The sequence below is a fragment of the Scyliorhinus canicula genome, chromosome 2 (genome assembly GCF_902713615.1).
Source record: "Scyliorhinus canicula chromosome 2, sScyCan1.1, whole genome shotgun sequence".
In the NCBI taxonomy this organism is placed as follows: domain Eukaryota; kingdom Metazoa; phylum Chordata; class Chondrichthyes; order Carcharhiniformes; family Scyliorhinidae; genus Scyliorhinus; species Scyliorhinus canicula.
The window spans coordinates 159,971,914-159,985,685 of NC_052147.1; the positions used below are offsets into that span (position 1 = coordinate 159,971,914).

Below are 13,772 nucleotides of genomic sequence, written 5' to 3' on the forward strand. Positions count from 1 at the left end.
CACCATACGACTTCACTTTTTCCATCAACCTGCCATGGGAAACACGCCTTACTAAAGTCCATATATATGACATCTACAGCCCTTCCCTCATCAATTAACTTTGTCACTTCCTCAAATAATTCTATTAGGTTTGTAAGACATGACCTTCCCTACACAAAACCATGCTGCCTATCACTGATAAGTCTATTTTTTTCCAAATGTGAATAGATCCTATCCCTCAGTATCTTCTCCAACAGTTTGCCGACCACTGACGTCAAACTCACAGGTCTATAATTCCCTGGATATCCTTGCTACCTTTTTAAACAAAGGGACAACATTAGCAATTCTCCAGTCCTCCGGGACCTCACCTGTGCTCAAGGATGCTGCAAAGATATCTGTTAAGGCCCCAGCTATTTCGTCCCTTGCTTCCCTCAGTTACCTGGGATAGATCCCATCCGGACCTGGGGAGTTGTCCACCTTAATGCCTTTTAGAATACCAAAAACTTCCCCCCTTTCTTATGCCGACTTGACCTAGAGTATTTAAAAATCCATTCCTAACCTCAACATCCGTCATGTCCCTCTCCCTGGTGAATACCGAGTACTCATTAAGAATCTCACCCATTTCCTCTGACTCTACGCATAAATTCCCTCTTTTGCCTTTGAGTGGGCCAATGCTTTCTCTAGTTACCCTCTTGCTCCTTATATACGAATAAAAGGCTTTCGGATTTTCCTTAACCCTGTTAGCCAAAGATATTTCATGACCCCTTTTAGCCCTCTTTATTGCGCGTTTGAGATTTGTCCTACTTTCCCGATATTCCTCAAAAGCTTCATCAGTTTTAAGTCGCCTAGATCTTATGTATGCTTCCTTTTTCATCTTAGCTAGTCTCACAATTCCAGCCATCATCCATGGTTCCCTAATCTTGCCATTTCTAACCCTCATTTTCACAGGGACATGTCTGTCCTTCACTCTAATCAACCTTTCCTTAAAAGACTCCCACATTTCAAATGTGGATTTACCCTTAAACAACTGCTCCCAATCCACATTGCCTCGCTCCTGCCGAATCTTGTTACACTTGGCCTTTCTCCAATTTAGCACTCTTCCTTTAGGACCACTCTCGTCTTTGTCCATGAGTATTCTAAAACTTACGAAATTGTGATCGGTATTCCCAAAGTAATCGCCGACTGAAACTTCAACCATCTGGCCGGGATCATTCCCCAATACCAGGTCCGGTATGGCCCCTTCCCGAGTTGGTCTATTTACATACTGCTCTAAAAAGCTCTCCTGGATGCTCCTTAGAAATTCTGCTCCATCTACGCCTCCAACCCTACATGAGTCCCATTCAATGTTGGGGAAGTTAAAATCTCCCATCACGACCACCCTATTGCTCCTACATTTTTCTATAATCTGTCTACCTATTTGTACTTCTACTTCACGCTCACTTTTGGGAGGCCTGTAGTAAAGTCCCAACAATGTTACTGCAGCCTTCCTATTTCTTAGCTCTACCCATATTGCTTCAGTGCTCGAATCCTCCATAGTGCCCTCCTTAATCACAGCTGTGATATCATCTCTGACCAGTAAGGCAACTCCTCCACCCCTTTTACCTCCCTCTCTATCCCTCCTGAAGCATCTATACCCTGGTATATTTGGTTACCAATCTTGCCCTTCCCTCAACCAAGTCTCATTAATACCCATATTCCCAGGTACTAATCCAAGCCCTAAGTTCATCTGCCTTACCCGCTACACTTCTCGCATTAAAACAAATGCACCTCAGATCCCCTGTCCCTTTGCGTTCTTCATCTCTTCCCTGTCTACTCTTCCCCTTAGTCACAATTAGTTTATTATCTAGTACCTTACTGGCTTTAGGTGCTGCCTCTTTACTGACCTCTAACTTTCTTATCTGTTTCCCATCCCCCTGCCACATTAGTTTAAAACCTCCCCAACAGTGTTAGCAAAAGCACCCCCTAGGACATTGGTTCCAGTCTTCACAGCCTTCTGCGGAAATGAGTTCCCCTCTGTCTGAAGAAAGTACTTCTCATCTCAGTTTTAAAGAATAGTCCCTTCAGTCTGAGGCTGTGCCTCGGGTTCTAGTTTCTCCTAATGGTGGAAAAATCTTCTTCATGTCCACTCTGTCTAGGCCTCACAGTAATCTGTAAATTTCAATGAGAACCCCCCCATATCCTTCCAAACTCCATCAAGTACAGACCCAGAGTTCTCAAACGCTCCTCATACGACAAACGCTTAATTCCTGGGTCATTCCTGTGAACTTCCTCTGAACCCTCTCCAGGACCAGCACATCCTTCCCTAGATACGGGGCCAAAACTGCTCACAATATTCCAGATGGGATCTGACCAGAGCCTTATACAGCTTTAGCAGTACATCCCTGATCTTGTATTATAGCCCTCTGGAAATGAACACTAACACTGCATTTTCCTTCCTAACTGCGAACTGAATCTGCATAATAACCTGAAGAGAATCCTGAACCAGGACTCCATAGTCCCTCCGTACTTCAGATTTCTGAAGCCTTTCTCCATTTAGAAAATATGCTTTGCCTCTATTCTTCCTATCAAAGTGCATAACCTCACACCTTTCCACATTGTATTCCATCTGCCACTTCTTTCCCCACTCTCCTGAACTGTCCAAGTCCTTCTGCAGCCTCCCTGCTTCCTCAACACTGCATGTCTCTCTACATATTTTTGTATCATCGGCAATCTTAGCAACAATGCCCTCAGTTCCTTCTTCCAGATTGTTCATGTATGTCATGAATAGTTGTGGTCCCCAAAATTGACCCCTGCTAGTCACCATCCTGAAAAAGACCCTTTTATCCCCACCGTCTGGCTTCTGTCAGTCAGCCAATCCTGTATCCATGGCAGTACCTTGCCCCTGAACCATGGGCTCTTAGCCTATTTAGCAGCCTCCTGTGTGAAACTTTGTGAAAGACTTCCTGGAAACCCAAATAGATCACGTGCACTGGCTCTCCTTTGTCTAACATCCTTGTTACTTAGGGGCAGCAGGGTAGCATGGTGGTTAGCATAAATGCTTCACAGCTCCAGGGTCCCAGGTTCGATTCCCGGCTGGGTCACTGTCTGTGTGGAGTCTGCACGTCCTCCCCCTGTGTGCGTGGGTTTCCTCCGGGTGCTCCGGTTTCCTCCCACAGTCCAAAGATGTGCGGGTTAGGTGGATTGGCCATGCTAAATTGCCCGTAGTGTCCTAATAGAAGTAAGGTTAAGGGGGGGTTGTTGGGTTACGGGTATAGTGTGGATACGTGGGTTTGAGTAGGGTGATCATGGCTCGGCACAACATTGAGGGCCGAAGGGCCTGTTCTGTGCTGTACTGTTCTATGTTCTATGTTCCTCAACAAATTCTAACAGATTTGTCAGGCATGACCTCCCCTTGGTGAAGCCGTACTGACTCAGCCCTATTTTACCATGCTCTTCCAAGTACTCCACAATCTCATCCTAAATAATGGATTCTAAAATCTTATCAATGATCGAAGTCAAGCTAACTGGCCTATCATTTCCCTGTCTTCTGCCTCCCACCCTTTTGAATTTGAATTGAATTTGATTTATTGTCACGTGTACTGAGGTACAGTGAAAAGTATTGTTCTGCGTACAGTCCAGACAGATCTTTCCATACATGAAACACATAGGACATTAAACAGGGATGTTACATGAGCCATTTTACAGTCTTCTGGGACCTTTTTTGACTCCAGTGATTCCTGAAAGATCACCGTCAATGTCTCCACAATCTTCTCAGTTATCTCCTTCAGAACCCTGGGATACAGTCCATCGGTCCAGGTGACTTATTCACCTTAAGACCTTTCCAAGCACCTTCTTCTTGCTGATGACCACTTTTACTCACCTCTGCCCCCTGACTCTCTTCAAGTTCTGGTATGCCACTGGTGCCCTCCACGGTGAAGACTAATGCAAAATACCTATTCAGTTCCTCTTCCATTTCTTTGTTGCCCAGTACCACTTCTCGAGCCTCGTTTTCCAGTGGTCTAATGTCCATTCTTGCCTCTCTCTTACCTTTTATATAGTGAAAAAAACCTCTTGAAAACTTATTTTATATTGCCAGCTGGCTTACACTGGTATTTCATCTTCTCTTCCCCGCCCCCCCCCCCCCCCCCCCCCCCCCCCCCCCAATTGCTTTTTTTGTTGTCTTCTGCCTGCTTTTAAAGGCTCCCCACTAATCCTCGCACATTGTATGCTTTTTCTTTTGCTTTTATGCTGTCCCTGACTTTCCTTGTCAGCAATATTTGCCTTTTTTCCCCTTAGCATGTTTTCTTCTCCTTTGGATGAATTTCTGTTGTGCCTCCCGAATAACTCCCAAAAACTCCTGCCATTGCTGTTCAACTGTCTTCCCTGCGAGGCTCCCCTTTCCAATCAACTTTCGCCAACTCCTCACTCATGTCTTTGTAGTTACCCTTATTAAATTGTAATACCGCTACATCTGATGATGTGGAGATGCCGGCATTGGACTAGGTTGATCACAGTAAAAAGTCTTCCAACACCAGGTTAAAGTCCAACAGGTTTGTTTCGAATCACTAGCTTTCGGAGCACTGCTCCTTCCTCATGTGACTCATGCAAACACTGGGCGAATATGTAAACCCCACACGGACAATGACCCAGAGCCGGGATTGAACCTGGGACCTTAGCACATTGAGGCAGCAGTGCTAACAACTGCGCCGCGATACTGCCCATGGGCCTTTTTTTCTTTTGCGATTCCTCAACTCTACTCATACAGATTCTACACCTTCCCACCCTATATCGCTTCTTGCTATCGGTGTGATTACATTTCTTACGAACAAGGCAATCCACCCCCTCTGCCCATCTGCTTGTCCTTTTGATAGGATACTGATCCCATTGCAGCTACGTCTCTGTGATGCCAACAACGTCGTACCCACCAATTTCAATGTACGTTACAAGCTCATTTACGTTGTTTTGTATACTACACACATTTAAGTGCGACACTGTCAGTCCTGTGCTAACCGCCCACCTTCTCATAGTTGTCCTCCTTTCTGCTGTGCCTGAAGTTAGATTCCTACCGCTTTCCATACTGTCTGTTCCAATACTTGTTCTGGAAACTTTACTAACTTCTCCTGACCCCCTCCTCCCCTTCAACTATCTTAGAGTCCTCATCATTACCTTTTCCTTTAACTTTGATTTGCCAGGACTCTGGTCCCATCATGATTCAGGCGAAGACCGTCCAATCAGAAAAGCTCGCTCCTTCCCCAGTACTGGTGCCAATGACTCATGAATTCAAACCATTTCTCCCATACGAACATTTGAAACGTGCAATTACCTCTTCTATCTTATTGACCTTGTGCCAATTAGCTTCTGCCTCAGGTGGTAATCCGGAGATTACCAGGCGAGATATCCTGAACCCAACCACCAAGCAGGCAACCCTTGGGATTCTTGATTCTGGTCACTGAGAACAGTGTATATGCCCTTAACTATACTATCCCCGATAATGACTGCATTATGGCTCTGTGTCCCACAGTCCTGTGGTCAGTTTGCTCATCCTCCCCACATTCCCCCTCTCATCCACACAGGGAGCAAGAATCTCAAACCTGTTGGATAAGGACAAGGGCTGAGGCTACCCTACCTGCAACCCTACCTCCTGAATCCTTCTCCATGTCTCACTCATAGTCACATCATCCTGTCTCTGACAACTGGCCGAATTCAAGGTAGTTAGTCTAAGGGGTGTGACTGCCTCCTGAAATACAGCGTCCAGGTAACTCTCCCCTTCCCTGATTTGTCGCAGCATCCGAAACTCAGACTCCAGCTCATCGACCCTGAGCTGAAGTTCCAAAACTTGTTACAGATGTGTTCACCATGGGAACCATAATGGGGTCCACCAGCTCCCACATCATGCAGGTCCAACAGATCGCCTGGCCCTGCATCTCTATTTTAATTAATTCGTTTTTATTTTATTTTCAACTTCCATTTGGTTTTTAGTTCTTTTAATCTGTAGAATATGTCTCTTTGTACCTTTAATCTGAAAGCAATTTAGAATAAGTAATGCAAATTAGCAGTTACTTATCAGCTAATGAATTTACCGTTTACCCATGATGTCAAGAGGTTATTCATGAAGGCTCCAACTTCTCAACCTTGCTCCTCATCTGAAGTGTGGTGACCCTCAGGTTAAATCACCACTAATCAGCTCTGCCCTCAAAGGGGAAAGCAGCCTACTGTCACCTAAGACTATGGTAACTTTACCTTACACTCCTGCATTATAGAATCCTTACAGTACAGAAGGAGGCCATTCTGCCCATCGGGTCTGCACTGAGCCTCTGAAAGAGCACCCCAGCTATGCAGGTCCCCTGCCCACTCCCCATAACCCCACTTAACCCGGACTTCCCTATGCACTAAGGGGCAATTTTATCGTGGTCAATCTAACTAACCTAGCACATCTTTGGACAGTGGGAGGAAACCGGAGCATCCGGAGGAAACTCATGCAGACACTGAGAGAAAGTGCAAACTCCACACAGACAGCCACCCAAGGTTGAAATTGAACCCAGGTCCCTGGCGCTGTGAGGCAGTAGTGCAAACCACAATGCCACCATGCCGATTGTTTTTCATACTCCGCCCTCTGCCCAGAGGTGTCCCTTTCAGCTCCCACTCTTTTAAAATCTCTCCTCTGACTCTCAGCTCCCGCTCTCTTTAAATCTCAGCTCCCCCACTTCCATAAACTCCCACTCTTACCTTACCTCCCAGCACTCAGAGCAAAAATGGCATTTCATGCAAGTCACCAAACAAGCTTGTTTTCATAGCCTCAGCTTTCCCTGCTTAATCCCCTGCTTAAAGAAACCCAACAGATAAGGCTCCCCATTAGAAGCAAACAAACATTAAAGTTATGTTGTAATGCTCTTCTTGGGTCAGAACTCTGGGTAAATGTATTCCCGGACATTTCACCAATTGTCCTCCTGCCTTCACAGCCTCGTGCTCTGTGATTGACTGCCTGACATCTTTCCATGCCAATTGGGATATGGACAGATTCTCCATTAACTAACAGGCTGAATGCTGTACAAACAGCCATTTTTTCTATCTCCAATATTAGCAAATGGAAACAAAATCGTGAAAAAGGTGATCTTTGATGCTGCTATGAATTCCCTCCAGGGATGCTTGCTGTGAAATTCAAAATTTAATTCCTTGAGAATCCAGGCCAACAGAAATAGCAGGAAATAATTGTAATGAATGACTTTGAATAGCTAATTCTGTTTCATTGATTTTGCTGGTAGATGTATAGTTGCTGGTTTTTATAAATCTGGTCTTTTGTTAATATTAAGAAATTTGTAAAGTTGTTGCTATTAACTAGTGACATATAATTGCTCTACATTAAAAAATGTCTCTAAGTTTGATAAACAGTATGAGTCCTAGAATAATTGGTCGTCTTTTCCTTTGTTAGCTGCTGTCTGGCTGGACGAGCCTACCCTCTAGGTAATATTCCAGAAGACCTTGTCTCATTGGTGAAACATCAAGTGAGTACATTTTTCAGCAAGATGTCATTGTCATACATCAGAAGGATTATCCTTTACCCCCGATCATGTACACAGGCTTCAAATTATTTCAGGCATTGTTCTTCATTATTGCCATCATTAAATCCATGTTTTCCACCAACACCCCCACCCATCATTTATTTTTGTATGTTTTGCCTCCCTTGCATAACCTCAGCGGTTTAGAGGTTTGAAAAATTGCTGCTCTCTGATGCGCTCGTGGATAGATTTGAAAGTGCACTTTCTCTGATGTGGAGGTGCTAGTGTTGGACTGGGGTGGGCACAGTAAGAAGTCTTACAACAACAGGTTAAAGTCCTTCATGTTTATTTGGAATCAAAGTGTCATTTTCCTCCACTTGTCCATCTTCCTCCCTAAACACATTAAAGAAGCCATCCCCTATGGACAAGCCCTTTATATAGACAGGATCTGCTCAGACAAGGAGGGACGTGATAGACATCTATAGACGCTGAAAGGCACCCTCATAAGAACTGGATATGGCGTTCGACTCATCGATCGACAGTTCCAACGCGCCACAGCTAAAAAAACTGCACCTACCTCCTCAAGACAAACACAGGACAAAAAGTCCAGTACTTCCCTGGAGCGGAGAAACTATGACATCATCTTCGCAGTCTTCAACACATCATGGATGAGCATCTTGCCAAGGCCATCCCCACACCCCCACTATTTGCCTTCATACAACCGTTCAACCTCCAACAGACCATTGTTTGCAGCAAACTACCCAGCCTTCAGGAGAACAGCGACCATGACACAACACAACCCTGCCATGGAAACCTCTGCAAAACGTACCAGGCCATCGACGAGGATACCTCTATTACACCTGAGAACAACACCCACGAGGTACATACTTATGTGACACAGCCAACCTTGTCTACCTCATACGCTGCAGGAAAGGATGTCTCGAGGCGTGGTACATTGGTGACACCATGCAGACTCCGCGACAACGGATCAACGGACATCACGTGACAATTACCAGGCAGGAATGTTCCCTCCCAGTTAGGGAACACTTCAGCAGTCAAGGGCATTCAGCCTCCGATCTTCGGGTAAACTTTCTCCAAGATGGCCTTTAGTACTCGGGACAACGCCGAATCACCGAGCAGGAACTGATAGCCAAGTTTCGCACGTGTTAGTACGTCGTCAGCTGGGACCTTGGATTCCTGTCTCACTACATTCACCCCCCCACCGTTGGCCTGGGCTTGTGAAATCCTACCAACTGTCCTGGTTTGAGACAATTCACACCTCTTTAACCTGTGATTATCCCTCTCTAGTAGCATATTCTCATGGTAGCATTGTAGTTAGCACAAGGTGCTTCACAGCTCCAAGGTCCCAGGTTCGATTCTCGACTTGGGTCACGGTCTGTGCGGAGTCTGCATGTTCTCCCTGTGTCTGCGTGGGATTCCTCTGAGTGCTCCGTTTTCCTCCCACAGTCCAAAGATGTGTGGGTTAGGTGGATTGGCCATGCTAAATTGCCCTTAGTGTCCAAAAAAAGGTTAAGTGAGGGTTATTGGGTTACAGGGATAGGGTAGAGACGTGGGCTTGAGTGGGGTGCTCTTTGTAAGGGCCGGTGCAGACTCGATGGGCCAAATGGCCTCCTTCTGCACTGTAGATTCTATGATTCTCCAATCGCACCGTCTGGACCTCTAAAGACTTAGTTACCTGCAAAGACTCGCTTTCAAAATATCATCTTGCACCATTGGTTTTGTCTATATATGCTGTGATGGTGTAACCTATCTCTTCACTCACCTGATGAAGCAGCTACTCTCCGAAAGCTCGTGATTCCAAATAAACCTGTTGAACTTTAACCTGGTGTTGTAAAACTTCTTACTGTCTCTTTTTTCTGTTTGCTACTCTGAGAAGGTGACTGCCCTGTTCCCAACTTCTCCATGTAATTGAGACTTGGGATTCAAATTTAAAAGTGCTTCCCAGGCAGTTTTTCAGCTGAGTACTAGATGTGAATATGCACAAATTCATAGAGACCCTACAGTGCAAAAGAAGGCCAGTCGACCCATCGAGTCTGCACCGACCCTCAGAAAGAGCACTCTACCGAGTCCCACTCCTCTGCCCACCCACCCTATCGGCGTAACCTAATCTGCACATCCCTGGACACAAAATGGCAATTTAGCATGCGTTACACCACCCTGGGCAGGTGCGTGGTCAATTCGAGCCCCATGCGCTTCGCAGTCCCAACACAAGTGAATTAACCAATAATTCTTTTAAAAATTCCCAATGTGGAATTCTTGACTCTTGAGAAGGTTAAGTTTGAACTGAGTGCAAGGATGGAGGTGTTCTACAATTCATGGGCATTATTCATTATGCGCTTTCAAGAATTGGAAAACATCAAACATTAGCTGGGGGGTGGTTGGAGGGTGGGAGGGTTGGGGGTAAGGGTACTGTGCGTGTTAATGGTGACTATGGGTGATTCCTGATTCCTTTTTGTTATTTGTTTATGTTAACATGCGGGCAGTTGTTTGGGGATTCGTGGGAGGATGGGATTGTTGTTGTTGGTATGGGGATTGACATTATGTTTGTTACTGCTTATTGTTTATTGTTGGTGGGTGAAAATTTGGGAGAAAATGTGAAAAAGGAGGAGAATAAAAATATTTTAAAAGAATTTAAATATGGCTGCTCAATAATTACAGTCACCAGGTTTGTAACTTGAAACACAAGTACTGTTTATTTATACCAAGAACTATCATAATTTATGCAGTAAATACAACTGGATAACAACAAGCTAATAACTACTACCTACTTTAACTGTCCCATCCTCTACTCATACACCCAAGACAGACAGACACAGGTGAGTGGAAAGGGGTAAAAATAATAAGGATGAAGGTCTAAAGATGAGAGACTTTGCTTCCAATGGTGGTTGTTTAGCACGTTATCTTCACCGCATACTCACTGATTAAAGTCTTTGGTTTATAGCTGGTAGTCGTCTTCTTTGTAGAGTCATTCATTCAGTAATCACAGGCAGTGGGCTTTCTGGAGACACACTTTTTAGTTCCAATGAAACTGGCCCTTCATGCCTGTACTTTCTTGGAGAAACCTTTTATTTCATATCAAATCTTGCTTCCAGTTCGCTGTTTGACTTCCAGCCGTTGCAGTCTCAAGGGAATGAACCCAGACTTCCTGCAGAGAGAGTCAGCCCCACAGGAGATTTCTGGAGAGGATTAGTTGGATCTTTTTGGAGAAAGTTAGTTAGAATCCTCCATCCAGACCATCCGAAACCAAACTGGAACCGCTTGACTATGCAAACATTCTCGGGGGATTAGATCCAATCATCACTTGTTACCGGACAGAGCACATCACTTTGAGCCAATTCATTGGCCTCCAGCCAAATGAATCAAATCGAGTCATCACTGATATTGGCCAATCTGGACCACCAGCCTAAAACTGCACAGCCTTCTGGAATCTTCTGTTTGAATTAAAGGCACAGACCACTGCTTCCTTCTTGCTGAATTAAAGATCTAGGCAGCCTTAAAGGCACACATCCATAAATCATACATGGATCAAAAATGTAACAGCAAAAATACAAGAAGGGTAAATAAAGGAATAAACAGGAAAGAAACTAAAAAGGACCCTTACAAATGGCCAATCTCCCTAACCTGCATATCCCTGGACACCAAGGGGCAATTTAGTATGGCCGATCCACCTGACATGCACATCTTTGGACTGTGGGAGGAAGCCGGAGCACCTGGAGGAAACTCACAGATATGGGGAGAACATGGAAACTCCACGCAGGCAAGGCTGGAATAGAACCTGTGTCCCTGGAACTGTGAGGCACCAGTACTAACCACTGTGCCACCACAATGGACTGGCCTCCCAGGTTAATACAGAGTCGTACATTTCAATAATTGCTTCGTACTCCAGAAGTGCAAGTGTTGTGATGAACATAGAAATTTTAAATATATTGTATTGGAGATATTTGGTGCAGTAAGGGTTAAAAGCCTGGGTTTGTGTGTGTTTGACTGCTGCAGTCCTGTTTTAAAAGAATCTTGGGTTGGAAGCCAGTGGTGCAACTAAAGCATTGTAAAAAAGCTTGGGTTCATGGAATTTTGCTTTGCTTAAGGGGATTCCCTGGGGAGTTAATTAGTATTGAGCTTGGTAGGATGATGTCATTGCTGGGTGGGGCTATGGTATCAGACGTTTTAAGAAAGCAGTTCAGGTCTGCCTGAGAACAAGAGGGAGCTGAAACAAGCTGAGAAACAGCTTCTAAAGACATACAGCCAGAGTTTCTGTATGGGTCTGACAGGCGAAAGATCTTTCTTTCCCAAAGAACATCTCTGTAAAACAAGTATTCCTCTGTGCCATTGGTAGTTAAAGTGGATTGAGAGCTGAGGTTTTTTTATTTTGTTGTTTAAGTGGGAATAAAGATAGTAATTAAGGATATTGTATTCACTGTATTGAGTACTTTTTAACAGGCTTTTTAAGTCGTTTTCTGGTATAATAAAGATTTTAATACTGTATTAGTAACAAAGTTTGTTTTAATATACCATATCCCTATTTCTTTGTGTCACCATTCCTTGAGCGACCTCAGTCTTACAAAGTTAACATACCATATTCCGGTTTTTGTCCAGTTTCCTAGCCACTGTTGGAATCTGGTCCGGGATCACAATACTGTCCAGGACCACATTATGAGGTGTGGGCAGACAATGACAAACTTTTGGCTGCTTATTGAAAGCACGTTCCTGGGATTGTAAAGAAATGGTATTGGGATGGACATTGGCCACCAGCTGCATGGGAGAAAAGGGTGGATTTGCCTAGTTCATTTCAAAATGTTCAAGTGGCTTCCCCCTCAATACTGATTGCAAACAAGTGCGATTGGTCACATCATGGATCATACATTTTCTTTTTACCTTTGAAAGCTGTGTCTCTTACATTTTCGGGAAGATGCATTTTGTTGATTTCTATATTTTGATGTGAACCACAAGCTGTTTCTTATATTGACCGAATGACGACACAACTAGTGTATTAGTTCAAAGGCAGTTTATGAATAACACAAGACTTATTACTATATGCAATAACGCACGCGACTACGCACTAAACTAGACCTAATAACTAAGAGGACCTTTACTTAACTTCGGGATAACCGGCTCTGTGCGAGATAAGGCCTTTATCTGTGTCCACATGGGTCGGTTGGAAATCTTCAGGTTCGTCTCGGCTGGACTCGTCCTTCAGGTAGCGATCGCATGTCCTTGAACTTGGCTAGTTGATGTGCTACAGTTGGTCGCACACAGGCTGGCCCAAAAGAGTCCGTCCTTTTGCAGTTTTTCTTATCCCCCTGGGCTTCCGTCCCCTTTGGGGTGGTCCTAACTCCAGATCCAATAGATCAATAGAGTTTCAATCACCCTCATTGATCCTGGCAAATTAGGGGGTGGCTACCTTGGTGGCTGGGCGGGTCCTAGCCACCATTGTCATAGGCACGTAGGCCTTTCCAAATAAGGGGAAGTGGCGCCGGTTAGTCTGCTACTGTTGTATCTCGTTGATTCAAACTCTATTGTCCTGGGGGAAATGGTGATTGACTCTTAATGGATACATGTTTCAATCGGGTCTGGCTTCTTTGCACAATACAGAGAGTCTGTGTTCCACATTTCCCATGGGTCCTTTACAGGTGGCCATTTTAGATGGCTACAATTGGCACCATGTTTTTTTTCATTAAGGGGCAATTTAGTGTGGCCAATCGACCTAGCCTGCTCATTTTTGGGTTGTGGGGGTGAAACCCATGCAAACACGGGGAGAATGTGCAAACTCCACACGGACAGTGACCCAGAGCCGGGATCGAACCTGGGACCTCGGCGCCGTGAGGCAGCCGGGCTAACCCACTGCACCACCGTGGTGCCCTCATTGGCACCATGTTGATTAACTGATGACTTCTAAGAAATAGGTTTGTCAAAAACCTTTACATTGGACAATCCTGTCCACTGTGATATTTTTGATCACTTGCATTCAGAAATTTATCATTAATTGAAGAGGTTGCTGAAACCCGGTGTTTGCTGGCTCACCAATTATGGAAGCGTCATTCATTCAAATAGAATCCTACGGCTCAGAAAGATCCCATCTGCCCCATTTTGCCTCTGTTAGCTATACTGTATACTTGTAGGAAATGGGGTACACTCTCAATAGTAATTGTCCAACATGTGACTGAAATAGCTACAGACTTTGAACTTCAGAAGGTTGTTGTAAATATTTAAACCTTGTTGCAATGCAGTCCCTGTGAAATCTGTATCTTACATAACATGCCTCTGGAAAAGCCATTGCCCCAAAACACACTGACAGTTAGG

The 13,772-nt window shown here is 44.6% G+C and overlaps 1 protein-coding gene across 1 annotated transcript in view; it reads left to right on the forward strand.

Annotated features, from left to right (window-relative positions):
• Positions 1-13,772, forward strand: part of vps8 (VPS8 subunit of CORVET complex) — a 787,508-nt gene that overhangs the window by 207,186 nt on the left and 566,550 nt on the right. The window contains 1 exon segment of the mRNA XM_038788252.1: positions 7,388-7,460. Within this exon segment, the coding sequence (XP_038644180.1) occupies positions 7,388-7,460 (73 nt within the window).